General features: G+C 40.3%; 1 protein-coding gene across 2 annotated transcripts in view; it reads left to right on the plus strand.

The window, feature by feature from the left end:
* Window positions 1-4,962: 4,962 nt before the first annotated feature.
* Window positions 4,963-26,573, plus strand: part of PARP8 (poly(ADP-ribose) polymerase family member 8) — a 114,031-nt gene continuing 92,420 nt past the window's right edge. For both annotated transcript variants that reach the window (XM_015848681.2, XM_015848682.2), the window contains exons 1-2: window positions 4,963-5,348; window positions 6,080-6,134. In XM_015848681.2, coding sequence (XP_015704167.1) covers window positions 5,258-5,348; window positions 6,080-6,134 — 146 coding nt within the window. In that variant the 5' untranslated portion in view covers window positions 4,963-5,257. The remainder of the gene's footprint in view (window positions 5,349-6,079; window positions 6,135-26,573) is intronic.

The raw sequence follows: 26,573 nt of genomic DNA on the forward strand, positions 1-26,573 counted from the left end.
TTCTGGGCTTACAGAGTAATCAAGAAGAAGGCCTTGTTACTTGCAGCACTGTCAGTGTGTAGGCAGATGTGTCTACAATTCATGGAAACAATGGTGATGCTGGCAAGAGGCAACTTGCTGCAGGAGCTGGCAGGAAGCACAGGGTTCCCTTTCCGGATTTGCTTGTGATTAACATCATAAAATCATGAATAAAAGGCTTACAAATATTCCTGCCTGCATTTATTGTAAAATTTTATATCTGCTGACAAAACTCCATTTTAGTTCTCTTCTTTCAGCTGCTCATGAAGTGACCTGCTAAGAGGGACTCCTTTCCACCTATCCATGAACAGGAGTAAGACTTGAAAAGAGGGAGCAATGACACATTTCAAAGAAAAAAGAATCTTAAAGGTGTAACAGTTAATGGGGAAAGGGAAAAGGAAGAGGAGAAGTGTGGGTATCTGGCAGAAACTGAAAAATGAGATTACATTAGTGAAGGAGGAAAAGCAAGTTAAAACCATCAACAGAAAGACCAATTCTAGGAACTGTAATAAACTGTGGTGCCATTTGGAACTGTGACTGCATTATTTATTTAACATTACTGAGGCCATTTATCATGCCATCAGCGACAGCTTTAGCTATTGTGTGTTTCAGTGACAACTGAAAGGATGAGTACTTGGTCTTCATTAGAAAGTTAGAGGATACTAACAGCAATCCGCACATCTGTGTGTAACATCTGTATATCCTTTTGTTTTGTTCGAGATAGTTCTTGCTGCTGTTTAAAAAGGATTGAAAAAAAAAAAAAAAAGAAGAAGAAGATGAAGAAATAAAAGGTGCAACCATTTTTGAAATTCCATCACTGATCTAAAATATAAGCCTCAGTACTTTGGAACATCTCTGTGATGCTTTCTTACCTCCTCCATTACTATGCCCAAACAAAATATCATGTCCAGCTTTTCATCCACCAGAACCCCCAAGTTCTTCTCCACAGAGCTGCTCTCAAGTTCTTCTTCTTTCAGTCTGTACACACATCTTGGACTGTCCTGGCCCAAATGCATCACCTTGCACTTGGCCTTGTTGAATCTTACTAGATTCATAAGAGCCCATGCTTCAGACCTCTCCAGGTGCCTCCAGATGGCATCCCTTTCTTGTATTTTATCAACTGGATCAGATTGGTGTCATCTGCAAACTTGCTGAGGGTGCAGTCCCCTCAGTCCCACTACCCAGCTCACTGACAAAGATGCTGAAGATTACTGTTCCCAAGACAGATCCCCTGTGGGATTTGTCATTGCCCTTTACCTGGACACAGAGCCGCTGACCACAGTCTTCTGATTGTTACCATCCAAACCATTCCTTATCCACTGAAGAGTCAACTCTTCCAATCCATATCCCTATCCTCTTAGGCTAGAGGAGAAGGTCTAAAGCTTTTGGTGTAATAGATAGGTGACAGTTTAAGATACTGTTTTATAACGTAATATAGGACATTACTTCTGTTTTTATTTTAAATAATGTCAGTTATTTTAACTGGCATTATTTTTTTTCTTAAAAAAGCTATGGCTTTTTATCAATGGACCTGTGCTAAGCTGCCCCAGACATTTATACAGATAGGTACAACATGATAGTGCCTTTTTCATCCAAGTCATGGCACACTCAGAGTGTTGACCTAATAAGCAAATCTATTGATATTCATTTAACAACTTTATAATATCACCATGATTTGAGTGCTTTGGATACCTATGGACTGTGGCCATGTAGTGTATAAGTGTCTAGTTGGAAGAACAGCTGAAGGTAATATAGAAGACAGCTGACTTGAAATGTGTCTAAAACAGGAATAGGCTTAAAGGGAAGTAACTGTAAACTCAGCATTTACTTACATATTACCTTGCATCAAAATTTGAGGTTGAAACTGCTGATATCAGAGTTATGGTGAAAATTACACCAAAGTTTGAAACAAAACAGTTGTTTTTTTCCAGGATTCTGTGCCACCCACTGATTCTGAAATGACTGTCATTCTGAGGAAGCTTACTGGAAGGCCAGCATTGTACGTTTGTATTGTAAGAGTCAGATGGTATTGATCCTTTACATGTTTCACCTCTCAGAAGTCATTGAGCTCTGCCCTATTGGTGATTGGCAAATTGTGATTGAAATTGGAGAAAAAGCTGAAATTTATGTAGAACGGTTCTGGCTGGTGTGTGTAAATGCGGGTGTAGGATTTGTGGGTTTGTTGTTTTGTTCTGTTTTGTTTTGGAAGGCTGATGGTGGTTTTGTGATCTGGAGGATTTTGGATTATTTTCAGTATTCCCTCTCTTTTCTCTTTTGAACACTCTCCTATATTACAAATACAGTACAGCTGCTAGATTATCATACTGCTTTGCATACTGCATACATGGCTAAGTCTTAGTATTTTTATTTTTTCTTAAGACTTATAATACGTGATTAAATGTAAGAAGAACATGATTAGGAAAAAAATAACAACATTTAAAGAAATACTTTGGGGCAGGACAAGGTACCCTAATGCTTACTGATCCATTTCCAACAGCTTTAGTAATAAGTGTGAAGTTGTGTGGGGGGGGAGGGGGGGGGGCATAATAATTTATAATATATATTTACCTCTGTAAACACTATCAGCCTCCTTGGAATACAGATATAACATTTTCTTATGTTTCTTTTGATTGAGGTAATCAGTTCAGTCCTCACTGGGCTGAGCTGAACTTGAGATGGATCTGAAAACGACAAGAATTGATTTTCAAGACTGAAAAAGTGATTAGATGTACACTGAATTCCCTTAAGCCAAAATCATTACTTTGCAAACCAACCAACTGTCCTATTGTTCATGAAACTACTTGTGCAGTTCTTTAGGGAGTTTCTTCATGAGGGTGGTATAACATACACCGTTGTAGGGATTACAGCACACTTACAGGTATCGCTGCAATAGAAGTTAAGCAGATGGTCAACAGCCTGACAAACTTTACAAATTTAAGGATATATTCTAACTGAAAAAATTCACTCTGATTTTTCAACATGTTCAGTTTTCAGTAGTCACATCAATAGAACAATCACAGTGCACAACACAGCTTCTCATCGCAAGAAGCAACCGTCTCTGCAATAGCAGTACTGGAGTCACCAGGTAAACTGTGGGCCAAATTGGTTAAGAATCTAGGAATTTTAAAGCAATTTCCAATAAATAATAAACATTTAGCTAACTATATCTCCAGCCTTCTTGTTCTATTCAGTTGATGCACTGAAGCCAGCCACCAGCCTTGTTAATTTTCCAGGAGATTGGAGCATTTTTTTTGTGGATGACTTTTTAATGCACTGTTTCCAAGCCTATGAAAATAGTCTGAGGCTTAAAAAGGCAGTCAGGAATTATGTTAATTGATATGACTCTGAGAATAACCCTGCAGTCAGAATCAGCTTTAAGCGGAACTGCCAGCATAAATACCCTGTAAAGATCCAATAACCCTTCCCTCCTTCCACATCCGAGTGGGAGGGATAACAGAGACCTTTCTCTGCAAGGTTCAGGACCAAAAACCCACCCAAACAAATGAAGTTCTGATTAAATTTCTTAATTAAGGGGAAGGCAGCAAATATGGCTGCCGATGTACCAGCTTGCCATCATAACCAAAATGGGCATACATGGCTGTCAGGTAACAGAGAAAAGCTGAAACAGTCAATATACAGGAAAAACTCCAGAAAAGCACTGCTCGCTGACCACGCTGGCTGAACCTGACAGAATGACAAAGCCTCACTGTATTACACTGACAAGTTCTGTATCCTACCTTGGAAAAGACTTGCTGCAGTAACAGAGAATTTACTGAACAGCATTGAGAAGTAGTCTGGAAATCTCCCTTCAAAGATAAATCATTTTCTTAGAGGCGGAGAGTTGTGTCACATGGTGCCTCTTTATGCTCTTTAAACACTACCTGCATTCTCTCTCAGTTTCCCTTCTCCTTCCTCCATAAGATATCTCAGGAAGACAAGCATGTGTGGAATCTTTTTATTCTTATTGTAGTCTTTTCACTTAAGAATAAATAGCAAAATTATTACCGTGCTTGTCTCCTGTGCTTGACATCAACATGATACATGATTCATACAAAATAACTAGGTAAAATAACTGGGTTCAATAACGAACACAGAAGCTGCGTGGAGGTGGGTGGATACATAGAAGCAATTCGTTTATCGATATTCATTTGAATTTCGTAATCAAATCTGTTTCCCCAGTGTCGACATGCATTTATTCATTCATTATGCAGCTCGCACTATGGCTCATGACCAACGCTGGGTTTGGCAGACCTGACCATTCCCCGCGCTGTACTGCAGCTACTACCTGCCTCGCATTAGTGCGGGCCGCCGGGCACCGTACAGCTAGCCGGAGTCCTTCCTTGAAGCCCTTAGGTCTGACAGGCACCGCCCGCTTCCTGCCCGTAGCCGGCCCGGCAGCCGCCCGAGCGTTTGCCATTTGCATTCCTCCGCCTATCGGGAGGAGGCGGAAGACTGTGCCCCCACCCCCAGCCCCCCCCCCCCAGGCGGGGTGGGAAGAGGGGACGGCTGACGGCGGCCGTGGCTATTGAATCCTCCGCCGGGCTGCCCCGGCGCGGCTCCGCGCATCCACCTCGCATCCACCGGCGGGGGCCGTACGTGTCGGGTCGGCGGCGAGGGGAGGGTCTGCGGATCGTCGTTGCTGCGGCAGCGCCGGCCCCGCCGCGCCGCCAGGGACCGGGTGCGGGCGCAGCCGCTACCGGGCTCTGCGCGCTACTGCTTCGCGGCGATCGCCGCTGCCGGCGGGAGGGGCAGGGATGTGAGCGGCCGGGCCGGCTTGGCCCCCCCCTCCCTTTTTTATTTTTTTATCAGGAGGAAAAAAAGAAAAAGAAAAAAAAAAAAAGAAAAAGAAACCGAAAGAAAAAAAAACCAAAAAAAACCCACCCAAACCAGCCGACCAACCCAAAAAAACCCTGAGGGCGGGGGGGGGGGGGGGGGGGGGGGGGGGGCGGATCCCGTGTCGCCGCCGCCACCCTCCACTGGATCTATTGTCAGGGAAGGAGGAAATTGCCATCCGCCGGCAGCGGCGGCACATCTGGGCGGGCACATCTGGGCATGCAACATCGGCTGCCGGCGCCCGCCTGCTCCGTCCTCCTGCCGGCCGCGCGGATCGCTGCGGGGCGCGGAGAGGCTGCCGCTCGCCCGCCGCCGGATCCATCTTCGGGACCGAACGTAGAACCGGGGGGCGGGGGGGGGTTGGGGATAAAGGCTGCTTTTTTCTTCTTCCCCTGGGATCTATTCCATGGGGATGTGTTCAAGACAAGAGAGGATTCAGAAGGATATTGACGTTGTGATCCAAAAGTGCAAGGCGGAGAAGGACTGCCTGTTTGCAGGTGAGTTTCCCCCACGGGCGCCGGTTCGGCAGTTAACGAGGCTGCCGCTGCCCGACCCAGACCCGCGGTGCCGCGCTGCGGGCCGGGCCGTGCCCTTCGCTACCGCCCCCGGCAGCGGGGCCGCCGTGCGTCTGCCCGGAGCCCCCTTCCTCCTTCTCCTCCTCTTCCTCCTCCTCTCCTTCCGAGGGCATGTGAGGGCAGAGGAGACCAGGAGCCGGCTGGGAAGGGAGGGGGGGGGGGGGGGGGGAATAGGGGGCATCCCGGGCCGGGCAGCGTGGCAGCGGCCGCACGCCGAGCCGTGCGGTGTGCGGCTGTGCGTGTGCCCGTGCCTGCCTGGCGCAGCCCGCAGATGCTGGACCAGCCGCTCCCCTGCGGCTCTTCGCCCCGCGCGGCTGCTGGGGTCCCGTCGGTGCGTGCGTTCAGCCTTGCGGGGCGGGGGACGCGGCCGGACCCCTCCCTGCCCCAGCGGCGGGGCTCGGCCGGCTGCCGTCGCCGGGAGCGGGTCCGGCGGGTTGCCTGTTGCCTTTACCGACATGGAAATCCCTGCCGTTGCCATAGCACCGGGCACTTGTTGCGAGGGGCTGGGGGAGCTGCTGCCTTCCGGCTGGTGCACGCCGACCCCCGTCCCCAGTCAGTTCCCCGTGTAGGTGTGCGAAACCCCGGCGATTTCAGCCCAAGTATGGAACCAGCGGGAAGCCAAGCGTTAATAACGCGGCCCTTTGTGTTTTCAGATTTCAGGTACTCAGACTCCACCTTTACCTTCACCTACATTGGAGGCTCCAAAAGGTACCTTGTTTTTAGTCGTTACACCCCTGTTACCCACTCGCAGCAGTTGTTTCAGCCCCTTTTTCTGCCTTGCTTTGTGCAAGGAGGATCAATCAGTAAATCATCCGCGTTCGCACAGACGTACACTGAGGAGGAGGTGTGGAGGGAGGTGACCAGAGCGGTGATCCTCTCCTGAGCGCTGCTCAGAGGCGCTTCGCTGCTTCTGTTTGTTCATTTGTGTGCATAAGCTTAATTTCTGCCATATGTGAGATTTAACTGCAGGGTGTCAGCATATGAGATACAGAGTTAATTCATCCTAAAAGAAAATAATAATAGTAATAATAAAATAAATGAAGTACGGATTTAAATAAAAGACAGACTGTATCTCACATCAGCACCTCATTCTCTTGCATTTGAGAGCCATATTTGGTCCCACGACAGAAGCAGGGCTGCCTGCAGTTGACCAAATTAAACTGAGAGCTCAGTGAAGCATCAGTATAGCTTACAAGGTTATAACATTGCTTTAACTGAGTGCCAGTTTAAATATTATTGCTAAACAGCTCCGAGCTTTTGGTTGTAAACCGGATTAGATTTTATTATTTTTTGCCATTTATTGTCTTCCTTTGTTTTCAAAAGGAAATGTTAATTGCATTGTCCAAAGCCCACACTGGTCAAACACACATAATTTTGGTCGCCCTAGCTCTGAGTTGCCATTTCCTTGATAGGGTATTTACAGTATATACTAGCTTGTTATCTGTTCAGTTTTATTAGACTTGGCAATGTCTTGACTTTTTCTTTCTTAATTATTATTATTATTATTATTATTTTCCTTCTTTTTTTATTTTTTATTTTTCTCAGCTTATTTCGAGGGGCTGTTCCTCCTTCCCAGGGTATGTCAGGTTACAGTGCTCTGGAGCTGCTCTTTGCAAGGGAGCCCTGGGTGCCCCCACAGCCTCCGTTCTGCTATATGCAAACTTCAAGCACTGGCTTCAGGATGGGCACCCAGATAGTCTCGAGGCTGGTAGGCTGCTCAGAAAATGCATTTCCAGCCACAGTGCCCTGTCTTCTCCAACTGGAGGAAGAACAGCATATGTCATTTTCAGTGGAACAGAGGAGTAGATCCCTTACCAGAGAATCAGATGTGCTTTCAGGTTGTCTGAAGTATACTCTTTAATTTGGGGTTTTAATATGCATTTTCTTTTGTTCTTGTTTTAGAAGACGATATACAGTAAAAATGAACTTACAGAAAATATGGTTGTTTAGTTAAAATAATTGAATTTGAAAGTTACTTTGCACTGTTTTCTAAACCACATACTGCCGCAAGAAACCAGGAAGTTAAACCTGCCTATTGTTTCTGTTTCCCAAGCTGAATAAAATAAAAGGCCTAAGGGCATAGCTGGTGGAAAACAAACCGGTTTGTAAATGCTGGAACAGAATGTTTTCACCTCTGTGAGGGGAGATGGAAGATAGCCATGCATCCCACATCTCTGAGTTTTATCTGGGGTCAGGATTTATGTAGGAAGCTGTTGACTGAAAGGTAGTCTCAGGGTCTTGAAAATTCCACTGAAAAGAGAAACTGTAGCTAAGCTTAGAGAAAGTGGTGAAAGTGGGTTGTTACAGGGAGGATACCCAGTTTTCACTTTCCTTTTGGCATTTAAAGACATTTTAAAAAGCATCCTTAGGGCTAAGAGTTTCATGTTCTCTGGTTGTTTGTATTTTGATGTAGGAAGGTGTTCTGCACACAGCTTGCTGAGAGACCAGGCTGTGGCAGTGAGCTCTCCTGCGAGGTACATAAACTGGAAACTCCAGGTCCTCACAGTTAAGAGTGCAACTGTTGTTCTCACATCAGAGAGAGACAGTGGTTTCTTAGGGGAGCTGCTTGCCAAGCCACACTTGGTCTGTGCCATGTGTGGCATCAGGGCAGGCCTCCAGTGTCAGCTTGGGGAGGACCTGCAGTCAGTGGTGGATAACTGCTTAAGGATTTTTTTCATGCATTTGGCTGTGACTGTTTTTCCTACTGACATTGCTGCAGCTGTGGAATTCCTGAGTGGTGATGCTGTTTTTGGAATGTTGCACTCAGGAATTGTCCCCAGATGACAAAAATTATTTCCTTGTGATCAAAGGCTGAGGGGCATCTGATAGGCCTCGTTCTACTGCTTCATATACTCAGTGTTTGATGACTTTGTTCTTCGGACTGACCTGAACAAGTCATAGGTAAAGGTTGTATTATGAATTTTCAAAACAAGAAGTAGGTTCATGCAAGTAAGTGTTGAAATTGTATTTTTGGGACATTACGGTACTTTGGCACTTTCCTGCTTTGTTTGGAATTATGTCTTTTCCATGCTTTATTTCCTCTGGATGTTCCTTTAAGTCAGTGTGTAGTATCGCTTTGGGTTCAATGTTCATATACAAAGGTTGCTCCAAAAGTAATGCCTGCTATTAATTTCCATGAAACTACAACAAATACAAAGAGCACAATAACACTGCTATTCCCAGCTACCATTTTTTAATTGAGTCACCACAATTAGTCATTTTCACCAGTGATGAACAAGAGCCTGAATACCACTCTTGTCCATCAGAAGCGGTGGACCTCATGTTGCTGTCAGTGCTGCTGAAATGCACTACTCACTGCTTCACTGCTCTCACATCCACTGTTTGGTCTCCATAAGTGTTCAGCAAGTGCTGGTGAATGTCAGTGGGTGCCATTTTTTCCACATGGAGGAATTCAGTGACACACCTTTGCTTGATACACACTTCCATGTTGGATGTCATTGTGTCAGGCTGCCCCTCTGCTGTACTCTCTCCATGGCAACAACATGTAATATTGGAATATTGGTGGGAAGGTTCGACCTTGACTGCCTTACCACCAACATCTGTCTCTGATGTTGTGGGCCAACATCATAAAATGGGAGGCATTACTTTTGGAGCAGACCTTACATGGAAGCAGAAACCCTGAAGTACATATTTTCTGTCCAAGAAGGAAGATTGTCTTGTGCCTTGTGTGTAGGCAGATTGTAATGCTCCTGAGTGACATCACTAGAGGCCTTTTCCCCATTCAGTTGTTAACTCTTCTGCACATTAAGTCCTTTTGTCTGCGATCTTAACTTGTTCAGAGTCAGTTTCTTGGTAACTGGTATACTAATACAGCCATGGAACTCACTGAACAGTATTATTTTTTCAGTTATGTGGAGGAGTTGACAATTGTGTATGTTCTTTAATTTCTTGGCCCCTTCCTTTGTTAGTCCTTTTCAGATTCATAGGTGATACAAAACCACCTTGCAGATCACGTAATGTAGATAGGTCTGATGTGAAGTATATTTATCATAGCTTCAGTGGATTGGATCTCTCCTAAAGGAGAGTCTTGAACCAAACCTGAAGGGCATGACAGCTATCATTCAGGTTCCAGGGAATCCAAGTACAAACTGTTATTATTTTATTCACTGCATAGATCTGGTCTAATACTTGATCTTTAGGTCATATTAAGCTGTCAAGTTTTGTAAATAACATATGTAGGTGATCACTGGATTGGCATAAATACACCTAGAGGAGATTTTACATTTGTACTTAGACAGGGAAAATATCTCTTAAGTACAAATGTATTGTATGAATTATCAGGAAAAATCTTTTACCTGTGTAGTTCATTTAATCCTTTTGGATCGTACTTCATGTTCAGACATTACTTCTTCCTTTTTTCCTTCTCTTTTAATGCATTGTTTTCACACCTCCAAATTATTAGTTGTTAGACACTGTGAACGTGCTTCCTGGATTGTGAAGGTTACAATCAGTAATTTATTAGTGGACCACATAATGTGGGCACTGAATAGGAAGCAAAATGTTTATTACTTTGATAATGTTTAATTTCACTGCCAGAAAGCTGTAAGTAGGGTGAAAGATACCTCTTAAGGTGAGGTGTACGTTTGGGTACTGTGACTGTGCAAGATTTACTCTTTAACTACAGCTGGCGAGATATCAGAAATGACTGGATTCTTTATGCTTTTTACTGCAGGATCTAAACAGGATATTAAAGTGTGGACACACTGAGGTGCTTTCTTTTCTTTAAGAATCTCTTGTTTCCTTTGTCCTACTGTCAGCCCCTCAGTGAAGCATTCCTTCTCCACAAGCCCAGCAGACTTAGCAGAATTGCAGATCTGTCATCTTTCAAATAAAAATGTGTGATGTCCTGAAACTGTTTTCACTTTATGTGTTATTTGACATGGTTTACATAAAAACAGTGCTTGGCTATGCTGAAGAAAAAAAATATTTTTTTCATTTTTTTAGTGTTTTTCTCACCACCACCTCCTTGCCCTTTTTATTATTATTATTGAGGCTAACCAAGGACATCATATCAGTTCTGAAATATCTCTTTATTCAAATATGTACTTAGCTTCCACTGGCAGTGAGAGAGAGTGACAGTAAGCTGTTTATGAAAACAGATTTTTCGTTGCAGCATATACTGTAAAGAAACTAGATAAGACATAGGAGACCTAAGCACAAGAACTAATTTTGTCAGAAAAATTCCCATCTCCAGTTTGCACAGTGCACTGCTGTGGTCTGCTTTTTGTACATGAGCAGAGTGGTCATACTAATGGTAATTCTGCAGTGGCAAGGGAAGCTGAATTTTGGCCTGAAATAATTGTTTTTATTTGTTTAGAACTGTAAACTTGTGTTATTTCCATTTTGAGCACTGTTTTTTTTTTCTTTTGTGCTTTCTATTCAGGGATTTATATGTAGCATTTAGTACTGCAGCATCAAAGACTCTCCTGTAAACCCAATGAGTTAATTCCCACATTGTGTATGAGTGAAATATTTCACAGCTGTGGCACTGAAAGAGTAACTGAATTCCTTGTGGCTAGCTATAGCCAGTGACTAAAACCACTTATCTGAAGTCCTAGCATATTTTATGCACTACATGTTTGAACCACTCAGCAATAAATAGGTTCAGATGACTGTATTTTTTCCCTTTTAGTCGCACGCCTTTTCATTATTATTACTTTTTGGCTTACATCCTGCTGGTAACTAACATGAGCTCAATACGACTAAATCAAAGATTCAGTTTAGTGAATAGTTTTGAAATTCTGGTGTCACTCTGGTAATGTTGAAAGTACAAAAAAAACCAAAAACCAAACAAACTAAAAACAACAGCCCAGTGAAGAAAGTGATTTCAGCCTAACTGATTTATGTTTTTACCTCATAATTTACAATCCATTTATGTACTATTGAAAAAAAAAAAAAAAAAGTAAAAAGAAAAAAAGAAATGGAAAATATTTTTTAAACCATAATATTAAATTGTTTTATTATTTTTGGATAAGTTAGTTTTAGCCTAGCTCCAGTGTCTAGTTCAGCATTTATCCACTTAAGGAAGGGAGCTCTGCTAGGGAAGAGACTGTGGACTGCTCCTTTTAGAAGCACTGGTGGCTGAACGTATGACTTAGGACAAAAAAATAGTTCTGATGGAATCCATTGTTCTGAGTGATATTAGTTTAGCTGGAATCATTTTCATAAAGGCTTTTGGAGGGGTTGGTGCAGGTACGGCTCATCTGCTATTGATGGCTGCACTTAACTGTGATCTGGTTATTAAATATGTATAATTACATTCCTAAAATCTGTCTCTACTATAGCAAGATTGGTATGAAAACCAGACAAATAACTTGTCTTTAACGCTGTTTATTACTTTTTCTAAATAGCTGGAAGGTTGTACAATGTCTTTGAATTTTAACTTCATCAAATATGACTTAACATTTTTGCTGGGACTGTAGCATGGGATACGAGTTAGGATTCTAATTTAGATATAGCATGGCATGCCTTGAGATTTTCATTTCTTCATTAAAAATTCCATAGATGAATTAATGTTGAATACTGCCTTGAGTACTTTTGTAAAACAATTTTCTATCAGGTATTAATGAAGTTTCAGTTTTAAAATCTCCCTTTAGGACAAGCATTTTCCATCCTTTGAATTCCAGCTAACCTACCTATTTTGGTACTGATACTGGCTGTGTAGCATATATATGGAATCTATCAGTATGTTCCTATAGATACTACTTTGTATGGTTTCCACAGGAGATTCAGTAGATGTGTTTTAACAAATGATTCATCCTAAAAAGACATCTAGTAGAATAACGTAGTAAAAATGTCATTAAATGAAGCACTGAAGATTTGTGAAAAATCCATTGAACTCACAGTTTCATTGAGCTCGTCTTCATTTGGTGGTCATGTTTCTGACAGGTCTTTCTTGCTTTACTGTTAGAAAATCAGCAGAGTCTGAAACAAACCCAATCACTGCATATGGTAAAAATGATTTTCTTCAGGGAGATTGCAGTCCTGCAGAGATTCGTTTCTAGTCTGGTGGAGCTGGGCTCTCCCATCTCTGCTACGTACTGTAGTGATACGAAATACAGTGCATTCAGATTGTGATTGTCTGTCTTTCTGTCATGAAAATGTGTTTTCAGGCACATAAATGTATGGGCTAATTTTCAAAAGTGCTGAACTCCCACACCATGTGGTGGTCTCAGTGTTATTGTACACTGCTTTGCACTTTTTAAAAAAAGCATCAGGTTCTTTATGCAGCTGTGCTTGCATGCACCGGCGCTTAAATGTTGCACCAGCAAAGAGCTGGGAAAAGAGCTTGAATGCATTTACAGAAGATGTTTTCAGAAACTACTTCTTTCTTTTCACTACATACCTTGACGCAATTAGTACCTAAAAGACTCGCAGGACTATTGTTACAGTAACCATTAATGTCTTGGTGTGATAGGGCAAATAAATTGAAAAGTGGAGTTCTCTGTAACAGCAACAATTCAGATCATTTTGTCTGTATTAGGATTAATGACATTTCTGATTTCTCTATTAGTCCATAATAATTTCCCTTATTTTTCATCAGTCATAAATAAGGAGCTGAAGATAACTGTTGGCCTCATTTGATTTCCATGGATTACTTATTGCACAGAATATTAATTCTTATTTGAATCGGAGTCAAATCACTGAATCAAAACATCTACTTTAATAAGCTTTAATAAGAGGGAAAGAAAATTCTAAACTGCTGCTATAGTCCAGCTTAGTTAAAGTTAGAAGTAAGAAAGGAATTAAATAAATCTAGAAAAAGTCCAATTTGCAGTTCCACCTTGGCTTTAAATAAATCTCACTTAAGAGTACAGTCTTTAAGATTTAATGTCCTCTGTGATATAGGAGCGAAGATTTTTACAGATGCTTCATTGAACTGGCTTCATCTGAGAAAAGGATCTCCTTTAAACAGAGTAAAATTGTCTCATAAAGATAAACCTGCTATTCTTTGCGGCAGTAGCTGGAAAAAATCTCACTCACTCACTCACTCAAAAAAAAAAAAAAAAAAAAAAAAAAAAAAAAAAAAAAAGGGACTAAACAAGGTACAAAAATACATCTCCTTCCCTTGCCTTCCCCAGACAGCCTTCTGCATGCTCAAGATCTAAATGCCAGATTGCACCCAGTCTATTTCTATGGGAATAAGAACAGGAAAGAGCCTTGCATAGGGATTGTGAACAATTGTTGCTTTATGAGTCAGACTTCTCCTGGGAGGATCTGTTATCTCCAGGGAGCTTTATATCAGACACTGTGTTCACCTGCTAGAAGGTCTAAGCAACATCATATACACTTTTGGCATTATCTAATCCAGTGGGGTTAAGTCACAGTTTTGCACATGCTCACATAAGGCACCGAGGAGAAAACAGTCGTGGGTAAGGGTTGGAGGCTGAGCATCTTTCCAGGACTGATTTGAAGGCAAAATACCTGTTTAAGCCCAGTAGACAAGCTTTGGCTCCTCTCAGGTGTTTCAGGAAACCACAGCCTGTCCCAGCAATTAGTGCTGAGCTGAATCCTTTTGATGGAGTCCTTCCATGGGGGAACATGGCTTAGCAGGAGCCTGTCTGAAGCAAATAACTGGGGACAAAGAGGAAGCTCAAAGAAACCAGCCACCCCTCTAGATGTCTCCTTCCAAATTCAAGGCAGTGATCAGAAATAAAAGGAGAAACAGCATGTCTCCTGTATAGTGAGATGTGCTGTTTGCCAAAAGAGTGTGCAAAGAATGGTGATAGACCATCTGTAAAAAGAATTATGCAATTAAAGAAGATCCTTTTGAACTGTGTACAAGTCTACGTTTTATCTCATGTATTACAGCTTGTCATCTTGAAATCCTGTTGCTTTAAATGAATGTTCCATTTTATGTTTATAGATAAGAATACTTTAAGAGCAAAACTAAATGGTGGGGTAACTCAGCACTGCTCCACTGTCTTGTTTCTACCCATTTAAGGTATCTGTGACAGACATTTGCTCTCAAGTAGAAAAAGCAGCTTATGGGTCAGATATGGTATTCCAGGTCATTAGGTTCTCTACAAATGATGTAACATTTTAGTTGACTGGTTTGTTTTTGTTTTTGTTCTTCTCATTACTGCTCATTCTTTTTCTATAATGCTGGAAAAACAAGACATCTTTGATGGATAATTCTCACCCAATAATAATAAGGTAGAAAATATGATAGGAAAATAATTAGGGTGCTCTTCTGTCAAATTAGGACCCATGGCAACACTGCCTGTACCAGGCATCTCTTCCTTGTCATAAAGTACTCCCTGATGGTTGACTGCTTGAACTTTGTTACAACTGGGTAAAGGTAGAGTAATTCCTCTCCTGTGAAGGGGCTTTCTTGGTTACACGGTAATACTGCCGAATTTTTAACTTGATCCTGACATTAACCCTAGTGAACAGCAAGGCAAGTCATTTTTGCCCTGATGGAGTCAGGAAGACCAGAGATATGCTTAAATGTTACTGTTTTTGCAGTGTATTCTCATTTTTTAATACTTTCCTGGGTGATGGAAAAGAGGCGGTTTATTCAAGGAAAAAATGCTTTATTTTATGCCTTTTTATCAAGTCACTGTCATTGCAAAGGGCAAAGATAGAAGGTCAATTGTCAAAATAAAACTTGTCATCTTTTTATTTATTTTTTTTAGCCTCAGCATCTGGGAAGCAGCTTGACATAGAGCCCTTTTTTAAGAATTTGATAGGCCACATGAAAACGTTTTTACTTGCCACTCAGTTAGAATCCATATTAAATCTTATTGATTAAATTCAGGCTGAATCCCAGAGTGGCTTCATAGCTTTTTGTACCTATAACCATTAGTTGAAACAGAAATGCTGATTTCTTAAGGGAAACTGTTCTGAAAATGCAACTGAAAGGCTTGTTCTAATTTGGACCACATAAAAAATGTGTGAAATCACTAGTGTGAAATCCGGTCATCTCACTGTATAGTTGTACAAAACCTAGTGGAAATACTTAAATAAATAAAGTTTAACAGTAGTTTGTTCTAAAAAATAAAAGCTGTGAATATTAAAACTTCAGGAAGACATACCTTTAGTTAATGCATAGTATGAACATCATTCCTTTCTAGATATATAACTACATAAATTAACATAGTGTCCTGGTTTAATATGGTTTTATGAATATGTATGTTTAGGTGGCAGCATGAGGAACATAACCCTCCTTGGACATACACAGTTTTGTTAACTCAGGCCAACAGAAATTTTAGTATTGATCTCTTGAGTATGAAGTGAAGAGTCACAATCAGCAGTTTATCAAAGATAAAAGCTCTCTTGCTTTTAACTGTCCTGTGTTCACATGCTACTTCTAATATATATACATGTTATATGTGTGTATGTTTAACGCAAGAGCAATAGAGCATCTGGTGCACAGTTGTGCTTCCTAGATGTTCCCTATGTCAAATTTAGCTACTGAAGGAACTTTTGCAACAAACATAGAGCTTGGTTAAGGAAGCACAGCCTTCATTACTGAAGTAAAATTGAATGAGATGAGGAGTTTACCAGTTTAGTTCTTAAGTTATTTTGCCAGGTAACCTCATTCTGAAAGGGCATTTACAGTTCTGTCTTTTGGCTGTTATCATTTTGTTTGTTTTGACATTCCTATTTGGCATTTTCATTCTACTTAAATATTCTTGTTTGGGTTTAACTAGAATAATAAATAAATAAATAAATAAATAAATAAATAAATAAATAAAACAACCACATTCTCCCTATGTACCACGCTACAGGGAGTAGATTAATGGAAGAAGACTCCAGGCTCTTTCTGTATCTGAATTTATTTAATGTTGTGACTCTTGTTATGAACAATTACATACTGTATTGTTTCTGTATTTAAACAACAGTAAATAGATGTTTAAAAATACCACTTCATAAAAATGTTACAATTTACTTAAGGTGTGAAGAAGCACATTCATCCTGCAGTTAAGCAAAAACTCAGCCTTAATCAAGGACAGCAAACACAGAGATATAGAGTGCAAGTACCGTTTACATCTAGCACTGTCTGGCTTCCAGGCAGGCATGGATGTGCAGCTCCAAGTGTGCTAATAAGGATTAGGCATTTGCTGTCTATGAAAAGAATGAGAACTGCAGCTACATGAGTCAGGATAAAAATTTCAAAGGCTATTGATTTTTCTTGTGGAGGACATAAACTGATGATCATTTAGGGTCAAGGAAAGCTTTTACCCTGGCTACCAAGTCTCTCTTCACCTCTTCTGTTAGTAATGGTGTTGTCAGACAAGAGCAGTAGGTCAGGTCTTTGACTCAAGTATCAAATGAGGCCACGGTGGAAGGTGGCATGTCTTATCTGACATGGCTATTTCTAACATGCCTGCAGCATTTTTTAGAGTATGTAACAGTTTTAGAGCTTCTGACATGAATTCTGAACAAATTAGTCTGAGCTGATGTTGTTGCTTGCTGCATATTTTCAACTATATTTTGTCCCAAGTTCTTTCTCTGTTTTACTTTATGTGATGTAGTATTATCCATATTCTCAGCTAATTTAAATTGACAAATTGCCATGGAATTCAGTAGTCACACCAACTTTGAGCACTGAGGACCTGTCTATATTCATCTTGTTAAAGAAGCGTAAATATAAGCCTGCTAAATATAAGCACAGTGTGTTATCTACATTGATTTCTAAGAGAAAAGATTAATATGTAAGTCTTATAGGTTCCATAGCAAAATGAAATCACACATTATTTGTGTTTGCAGGGAAGGTTGCATGGAAGCTGATGAAATGAGATATCAGTTATCTTACCAGGAGGTGGCTCGTATCAAAGCAGTGGCAGAGTCAGTACTGGACAGGGATGCCTGAACTGACAGGGAGATTCTCCCTCATAGTGAAAGTATTCTCAGAGGTGCAGAATGAGAATCTTGGTTCTGCATTTGATGCAGCCACATTAGCAAAGGCACTGGCCAAGACTTTCCACTTCAGCACTAGGGAAAGCTGTACAGAGCCCTTTCCTGTCTGTGTGGTAAAGAAGTTAGCACAGAACAAGGCTGTCTGTCCCAGGGAAGATCCTGTCACCCATAAAATGCCACCTCTGAATGTTGTCTTAAGAGATAATGTTTACATGAATCTGCAGAAGTTGGAGGTTTCACATTAGTCCTGGCCGTGCTGTTTCCATTTCCCAAAGCATGGGCTTTGCACGGTTGACTTTGCATACATTCTCCTCTTTTCCTACCCTACTTGCTCATAGCTTTTTACTATCTAGAAGTGCTTTGCATCTCGATTTTTTTTTCATTGTGTTATTACTGTTGGAGCAGATAGTCATGAAATAATTGTTATTAAATAATTGTACTGAGCAAGTTAACAGTATAGACTAAATACAGATCACGTATCTCTCACTTCTCATCAGATTATACATATATCCCAAAATGCTTGTTATAGTTTTCTGGAAGTTTCACCAGTACAACACTGAGTGCTCAAACTGTTAATCAAAGAGATCATGTATTCACTGATGTTCATTATTCTGTTTTTGGTATCTGATATGTGGGTGGGTGGGTAAGAAAAAAAAAATGACTGTTGAAATAATTGCAGCTGCATCTCAATGTGTTTGCTGATATACGTTTCAAAGTCTTTTGGAAGGGATTTCTACTGTACCTGAATAAGACTGAACACAGATGTTTAGAAATAATATGTATTTTATATCTTTCACTTTAGATGTTGCAGATGTGTAAGAAGACATTTTAATTTGAACCAAATAAAAGCTGCATGCTCTCAGGCAGTATAGAAAATGCTCCAAATAGGATTGCAAAGTAAATAAGAAAATAGAGGTTACTTTCTACCATGTCCCAATTCTCTGTTTACAGGTTACTTTTGCTTTAAAATGCAGCCTTTCACAACCTTTTGGATTATCTCACCAGTAACTATCTTTGTTAGTTCCCCCTGGATTTGTTCAGATATTTCCATAAGTAATTCTGCACTTTTTGTTGAATGCTGTTGTTGCTCTGAACTTCGGGGTGCTGAGTTCTTGATTTTGGAATCATTACATCATTATTTTAATCTGTTTGTCCAGTTATATTACTGATGGAGGGCAACTTCTAGCCCTCTGCAATGTTGTTTGAAGTTTTCCTTGGTTGGCTTCTGCTTTGTTTTGTACTGATTTATTTGACAGATGAAAGCTGTTCCCTCTTCAGGTTGCAAACTAGTTGGCAGAGTTTCACTAGTGTGAGCTGTGTTTGTCAGTGCTTTGCAAGGGTGAGCCTTGACAGCCAGGTGTGTCTGCTGTGCTGGTGACCAGCCCTGAAGGCACAAGACATGTACGGCCAAGCAAATCTGTGGGATGGTGTGCCAGTAGATGCAGCTGGAGGAACAGGCTACAGGCTATGACAGCTTGGGTGAATGGATGGAAGTTGACATCCTTGTGCAGGCAGCTACAGGCAGCCAGTTGGAGCTAGGTAGAAGTGGTGAGGTAGAAATCTGCCTTTGATGAGAGGTGTAGGAACAGGAACAGTGCTGCTGGGGATGTCTGATGCTGCTTGCAGGCCTTGGTACCTCCTGGTGCTGCCCACAGGCCTCACACCCATCCCTGCACAGCCAGGGGGCTGTGCTATGGTGTTGGACAGGCATGAGTCATGGCCAGCTAACACAGCAGGGCAGCTCCAGGAGGAGTAGGGTGAAATAAGTAACGAACCGCTTAAATGAAATAATGGGGAGGAAACCCTTGCCTTGCCAGCTGAAGACCTGCCAGGAAAACTGAAGGAATAATGTGAATTCAGCATCGGTAAAATTTGGAAGAAGTGGATTGAAGATGCATCACAGATCTTACTTATTGCCTCTTGTTTGCTTCTTTAGGTCAATCTTAAAATGTCTTCCCCTGGAAAAGAGCTGAGTGGAGAGTGTTTCTCTATAATTATTAATTTTATAAAGTAATGTAACATGCTCAAACCTACAGCATACGCAGCTGCGCCTGGCCAAATCAAAAGTGTGCGTGTGAGCTGGTTTGGTATTCTGTCCTTTGTCACATGTATTGTAGCTCTGAGCACATTTTTAGTGCTCCAAAATAAGAATTTTTCTATCTTTGATTCAAATCTCTGCACATTTTTAAAATGTGTATGCAAATGACCTCAGCCCCTCAGGTTCCTGATAAGTTATCACAGTGGCCAGGAGCATGGCAGAGGTTCTGCACCAGTGCCCTATGGTATGCTGTGACTGCATGTGGCAGAGCCATGCTGCAGGAGGGGTTTGTGCTTCCTCTTCATCGTTGCTGCTGTTGCATGAAGCACTATAGAAGAGAATCTGGAGGGAATGGTGAAAGACAAAACAAAACAAAACAAAAAGGCAGGGGTATGGATTCAGCAGGCCATCTATATTCACCTAAAATTAAAATACTTTAAAAGGTAATAAGCAGAATGTAGATAGCAGCTTTTTTTTTTTTTCCTTCATTATTTGTTTATGCCTACTTTCTCTGAGATTTGTTCATTTATTTTTAATGCTGACAAATAATTCTTGCAGGAGGTCAAATCTGGGCATGTAACATTCTGTGGTACTGTTATTTCCTTCAGAGTTGCATTGCAAAATTGTGCTTTATTTTATTTTTAAGAGCTGAGGTTGAACATTGCCACATCTTATTCTAATATTTCAGAACATATATTTTTAAAATAAATTAATTTACGTATCTGGCTGACATGCATTCAAACATCGTATAGATAAAACAGTCAAGGTGTTTTGTTCCTAGTAGTTTCATGTCTCTCGTTGCATTGGTATGTGCAGCACTGCAGTGGCACAAAGTTGGCTGGGACATCAACGGCTACTAAATGAGAATTTTTTACTGCTTTCAAACTTGAGTTAATTCAGTGTCTAATGATTTCAATATGCTTGTTATCAACTAGATAATAATAATTTCTAATGAGAAATTATTGAATTGTGAGGCGGAAGCAGGGTTATACAGGGACTTATCTGCATAGGTTATTACTGTTTTGAACCACAGTATTTTTCATTGTTGTACTTGATAAATTTCAGTAGATCATCACATAAATATTTTCATTTTGTGGCTGATTGATATTTTGACTGAAATTAATTACAGAAAGAGTTCCTACATTTAGCCTGTTCCTCTTCACCTCAAGACTATGTAAATTAATGAGATGATGTAGGACTAAAGAGTAAATGCTGTATAATTTCCTTTACATATATGTATACATACATATATGGATACATAGCCACTATCCACTATTTTCAGCATGATATTACTGGAGTAACTGAGGAAAATATTTAATGTTTGACCAAATTTTACTCTGAAGTAATTCCATTTATACTTTGAATTGCTTTCATGTCTTTTATTGTCCTAATATCTGTAGCTGCAGCCATCTGCATCAAGTTGAAGCAGTTATACTGGTTTTACTTACATATTAAGAATTTAATCATATTTGTATCCCTTGCGATATCTAGCTAAAAATCCTCTTCATGCTTGTGTCTTGATTCCTTGTTAGTATTACTTTCATGAACATGCACTGTCTCACATGGTCAATGTCACAATTAATAGAATTTTGAAATAAGAACTGATGATCACTGGTTAATCCATCAAATAGACTTCTGGGGAATTCTATTCTATTTATCTGAGATTTTCTTTAGGATTCTCCAGTGTGTAATATGCAGTGTTTGTCTTCATGATGTTAGTATATGTTCATGTTTATGACGACGGCAAGTTGGGTTTCCAGACTTCCATCTTTCCTCATTTCCTAACCAACTACTTCACAGTTACATACATAATATATTAAATTGTACTGCAGAGGTGTCCTGAGAAACAGCATGATGAAAACATTCATCCTTAAGAATAAAATGTGGGAACTTTATTTTCTGTTGAAAGTGAAGGTGGATGAAGATACTGTACCAGTGTACCAGTAAGAGTGCTGCGCAGTGTTCACATCAGATAAGCTAATACTGGCTTTTTTAGTTGTTCTCAGTTTATCTGTGGAATGGAGTTTATTCATTTCTTACAGTACATGCCTCACAACATGTACTGGCATTGTGTCTGGTTTCCTGTGTAGCGGAACTACCAGTGTTGAGAGCCAGCTCCCAAGCTGCTGAGAAGAGGGTTTGCCAAGCCACAGCAAATGAGGGGGGAATTTCCTAGATTGGCTGGGAAAAAAAAAGCTGCCAGGTTTATGATGGGATATCATAAGTCTCAGGGAATTTAGATACTTGCCTCCTGTACAGAGTTTTGAAGAATTAGATACCTGCACCAGCCCTTCTGTTCCAAAGGGTAGCTGAATGCTTGGTGGCAGTGGTTCCTTTTCCTTAGTAGCAGTAGTGGGTCAGGCCCACTCTGAGGGTGTGTTCCTGCTCTGAAGCCCAACATAGCGCTATCAGGATGTTCAACTGTGAAACTTCACAGCCCTTGCAGCACTGCAGCTGGGCTGTTCTGCCTAAGGACAGGACAGTATATGCCAGAGAAACCCAGTGCCTTAAAGTTCCTTAAAACCTCAGTGCTGTCCCAGCTCCTTTGTTTGCTGTGAAACTTCTGCGTAAGTTTCTATAATTTTGCCTGTCTCTAAACGTCTTTGCATGCCTGTGACTTTGTGTAAGATTGCTTAGAAACAGGCAGTTCTGGTCAGACTGTAGAGCAGAAATGCAGGTGCTTAGGGGACAAGGCTGGTTAGCAGCCTTGATATCAGAAGACTTTTTAATGAGCATTCAATCTTCTGTCTCCTGGGTCAATTAATGAGGTCCTTTTGTGATGTGAAACTCATCTGATGTCAGTTGACATAGCGTCATGTATTTTTCAATGGAATTTTGCTCTAAATCCATCTTTTAATGCAAAGCAGTAGTGAGACTCGTGCTTCACTTTGGTGTTTTGAGTGAAATGACAGTTGCAACTCTTGTGTGCCATCTGTCCAAGATTTGGGACCACTGAAATGTGCAGGATGCACCAAGAGCTGACATTAGGATGCATTTCATCAGTAAAAATAACAGCTTAACTTATCTCACTAGTAAAGTTGGCGCATTCTGATCCTCAAATAAACACATATTGGTCTTACAGCTTGACCTCAAACAGCCTTAGTGCAATGTGGTGTATAACCTATTTCTTCTCTCACATGTTCTCCTTCACAGATGGTACTATTAAAAAAAAACAACAACTCAAGATAATGGAGATGTTCTACATTATCTTTCACAGATGGGTGTATGAAAGGATATGTGAAAAAAAATGTAATCAAGTCATGAGCTTATTAACCTGAGAAGCTATACAATATGAATGCATATGCTTGCATTCACCTATTTGAAATTGTATTTAAGGTATTATCTGTGACATAGGACAAAGTGATGTAGTTGCATCAGCATGGACATCTGCAGATTTCAGCAATGAAATAGCAATTAAATGCACTTAGGTCAATTTTAAAGCAATTTGATTATGCAAATTCTGCCCTGATGTAGCTTTGGTGGTTGTCAGACAACTAAACAAATGCTGTTGCAATACAGGGTCTAAAATTTAAAATTTTAGTGACATTAGATGTCACTGTCTTTGTTAGTGTGTTATGGAACACTAAATGTGCAATGTCCTCCCACTAGCCCACATCCAGCTTCATGCTTTCCTGACTTGGGCTCCAGGTCATCCTATATCCATGAGAACGGTCCTCAGCTGGGTCTACTGCAGGTCGTGACTGCAGTTCGAATCAGAATTTGCACATAGAAGGGCATGATGAGAAGTGATGGTGCTGGAGAAGCGGTGATAGTGGGGAATGGTGCTGGATACTGAAGGAAGGACAGAAGGAGCAGCAGAGATAGATGCACATAGATAGGAAAGGGAAATGAGAAGACAGGTGCTTGAGAAAGAGAGAAAATGCTGCCAAAAGGAGCATGTGAGATTGGAAAAAAGAAAAAGAAACCCTCTTGAGAAAGATGGAAAGGATTTTAAAATGTATTATATTCTAAATAAACGCACTACCACACATCAAAATAATTAACATAGCCTAGGAAAAAGAATCAAGGCAGAACTGCATTTTATTGCTATAAGCAAAGGGGCAAAATAGACCACAGGAAAAATAAATAAATAAAATGAAATAAAAAGAACAAAAAGTCTCAGAGCAGTATGTGATTGTATATGTATTCCGTTCAGCTGTGTAGAGTAAGGCGGATTTTCTCAGTGAGTGTTACAGACAAAGATTCATGTACTTCCCTGTTATACATAGTAAGATAATGTTAGCAGGACAGTTTCTGTCTTTTTTTTTAATTATTTTTTTTAAATTTTTTTTTAATCTGTTTTTTTTTTTTTTTTAATTATTATTATTTTTTTTTAATCTGTTTTTTTCTAAACAGAGTTATAGGATGGTTTTTATGGTGCCCATGCAAGGTACCATGATCAGGTTCAGATTTGGCTTTAAACTCATTTGTGGATACAGAAGTTGTGAATTTGACTGCAAAGTGTAACAGCAACCACTGGCAGAGCCAGTATTTTCTTTACAGGAAAGCAAAACGGTGTTAATTATGGAATACCTTTTGTAACAGTTATGGTCTAAGTTTTTTATTAAAATATGCCTGGCTGCAGTCTAAAAGCTAAACGTGCACATTTGAATGCAAAAAGATGAAGGAGAGTTTTGTAACATCTGTCTAATTGTCATTTTAAATATGGATTGCAATCCACATTCACATAAATTTACACATAGAAAAATGTTTGAGGGGAGGATGTAGAGTTAAGGAGTCAGACTAAAGCCTCTGTAAGTACATGGGGATTGTAGTAGGTGCAGCTGCTGACAGAAGATGGAGGGAGATACAGATGTGCGGTGGTATTGTTACATGTATTTTAAAGGCAGGTCTCATTGTATACGAAAAGCAAAAACTTGAGACAGGACTTGGCATCATTGCATAAAATCCTTGATGCTTTTCAGAGTTCCTCAGACTAGGAAAGTACAGTCTGCTGGGACCTGTGTACGTTCAAATGGAGAACAGAAAGAAGAAATGTGGGATCTGGGTACCATTTGAAGATTTACAGAAATGTTTGAATTGGGAGACATAACTATGAGAAATCAGAGACTGCAGCAAGAAATGCAAGTTCCCAGCATGTGTGGTTATGTCCTGCTTCCTAACATTGCACTGTACTTTCATACTGGTAACTCAAACAATATCTAACATGAATTCTAACAATGTGTCAGTCTACAATGACACTGGCATTTGCATGATTTTTCCTCCACAGGAAGAAGGAAATAAGTTGTTCATTATTTTGCAGCTCAGCAAGTCCATTTTCCCCCTCACTAACAAAATTTAACTTCTGAGTAATTTCTTTTGAAAGTAATTAAGTTCAGTGGAAATATAACAAAGCAAAAAAAGATGAAACTCATTCTTTTTTAATGTTTTGTATGATTCCTTTCCCACATCTCAGACTTTAGATTGCTTTGATCCTAAGTTACAATTTCCACCTACATGCATTTGCATAAAATCTGTAAAAGTTTAATTGAAGCACATTAAATATTTGTATGTCTTCCAAAGGTTTCTCTAATTTGGGTATCAAGTGTTTTGCACAGGTGTAGGCACTATATCTGCATGAAGAAAGGTTGCCAATGTGAGACTGAAAAACCCCAGGAGCATTTTCCATGGTTTAAGGAATGAAGTCAGGTCAGGATAGCACTCTGTGTTTTAAGCTGCAGAGGGTTTATTTATCTGACCAAAAGGCATTTTACCTCTGCTGATTAATTTTAAAACAAAAATACATTTACCTCTGCTGTTAAAACAAATCTTTAAGCACATTTGTCAGACAGATACAGAAAAAGTATTCTCTCTAAGGATGAAGATTCTCTCTGAGGGAGAATCTGATTTAATTCAGATCTTCCTTTTTAATTTAAAACTTCTGGTAGTAATGGGAACGCAGAGATATTCAATGGACCTGGAAGAAAGATGAATGACATTTTTATGGTGTCGTTTATTTAATCCATCAATGCTGAGACTCTTCAGAATTAAAATATATGGTCCCTTAAACTGTTTTTTACTGTGTACATTCCTTAAATAAGAATGTCAAACGTGTACTTTTTGAGCATCACAGGGCTGTAGGTTACAGCCTGATGTCTGTGCATTCTCTGGAGGTAGTGGTGGGAACATCAGCCATCTCACTCCCATTCTTTGAAGAGTTCCCTGTTTTCTGAAAGAGGAATTTATGTAAGTGACTGCTGCCAGTGCTGTTTCTCAATTGCATTCCTCCAAGGTGTTGCATTAAGATCTGCTGCTATGTTTCTGCTGTGAAGATCTACTGCATCTGCATGGTGTGATGGTCAGCACTAAGACTCCCCTTTGCTGTCTTGCATGGAAAGCCTGTATGTGTAGCCAAATATTCTCTGTATCAAAGTTTAGACTCTCTTGACTTGCTCCTATTTGAGCATAGGAGGTCTGATTGTGATGTGTGTCCTCTATCTACCTGTGCATATGTAGTATCAGTAGATACTCGATACAATAAGCTGTATATATTTTTCTGAGGGACTTGAACTCTTTCATATAAAGCAGCTCCTGATGATGAACAGTTCTCCAAATGATAAGGTTTTTTTTGCTTTTTTTGTTTTGTGTAAAAGGCATTTTGTGTTGTGACTATTGTTTAGCATGTACTAGAAATGCCTTATCTGACAGGAAATGGTTCTCATGTGCCCTAAAGATGAAGATTTACACTTTAACAAGTACCAGTCGATTGAGAGGGTAGGTGCAGCAGGGGTTTATTGGTGCAGTTTTGCTTAACTTAGCCTATACTACAAATAGAACTTCCCTGGCTTGTTTTCTCACTGCTGCAAAACATTCATTAAGGTCTCCTGTGCTGGCTACACTTTCCCAGATCCCATGCTAACCGTGGATTTGAGGTTTGCCTGCCTGCTTGCCTGCCAGGAAAGCCCTGACTCTCACGATTTCTGAGGGCTGGCACTGCCATCTGTGTGTCCTTCTCCTCAGTTCCTTGAAGACTGCAAAATGCACAGTTGGAGCCCGAGCTCTTTTTTTTTCCTTTTTTTTGTGCTAGGGTAGTTTATCTCCTTCCTTTAACACCTGCACCAGAGAAAACAGGAAAGCCATTATTGTGCTGAAGTAACCTTACTCATTACTTACCAGTTCTAAATTATTGAATTGGCTTTTTGTTTGTTTTGTGTTGTTGGTGTTTTGTTGTTTTTTTTCCCCTGACAAATTGGTAGGTGTTATTGCTAATGTTTTCAGTGGGA

This window comes from Coturnix japonica, chromosome Z, assembly GCF_001577835.2.
Source record: "Coturnix japonica isolate 7356 chromosome Z, Coturnix japonica 2.1, whole genome shotgun sequence".
Classification (NCBI taxonomy): Eukaryota; Metazoa; Chordata; class Aves; order Galliformes; family Phasianidae; genus Coturnix; species Coturnix japonica.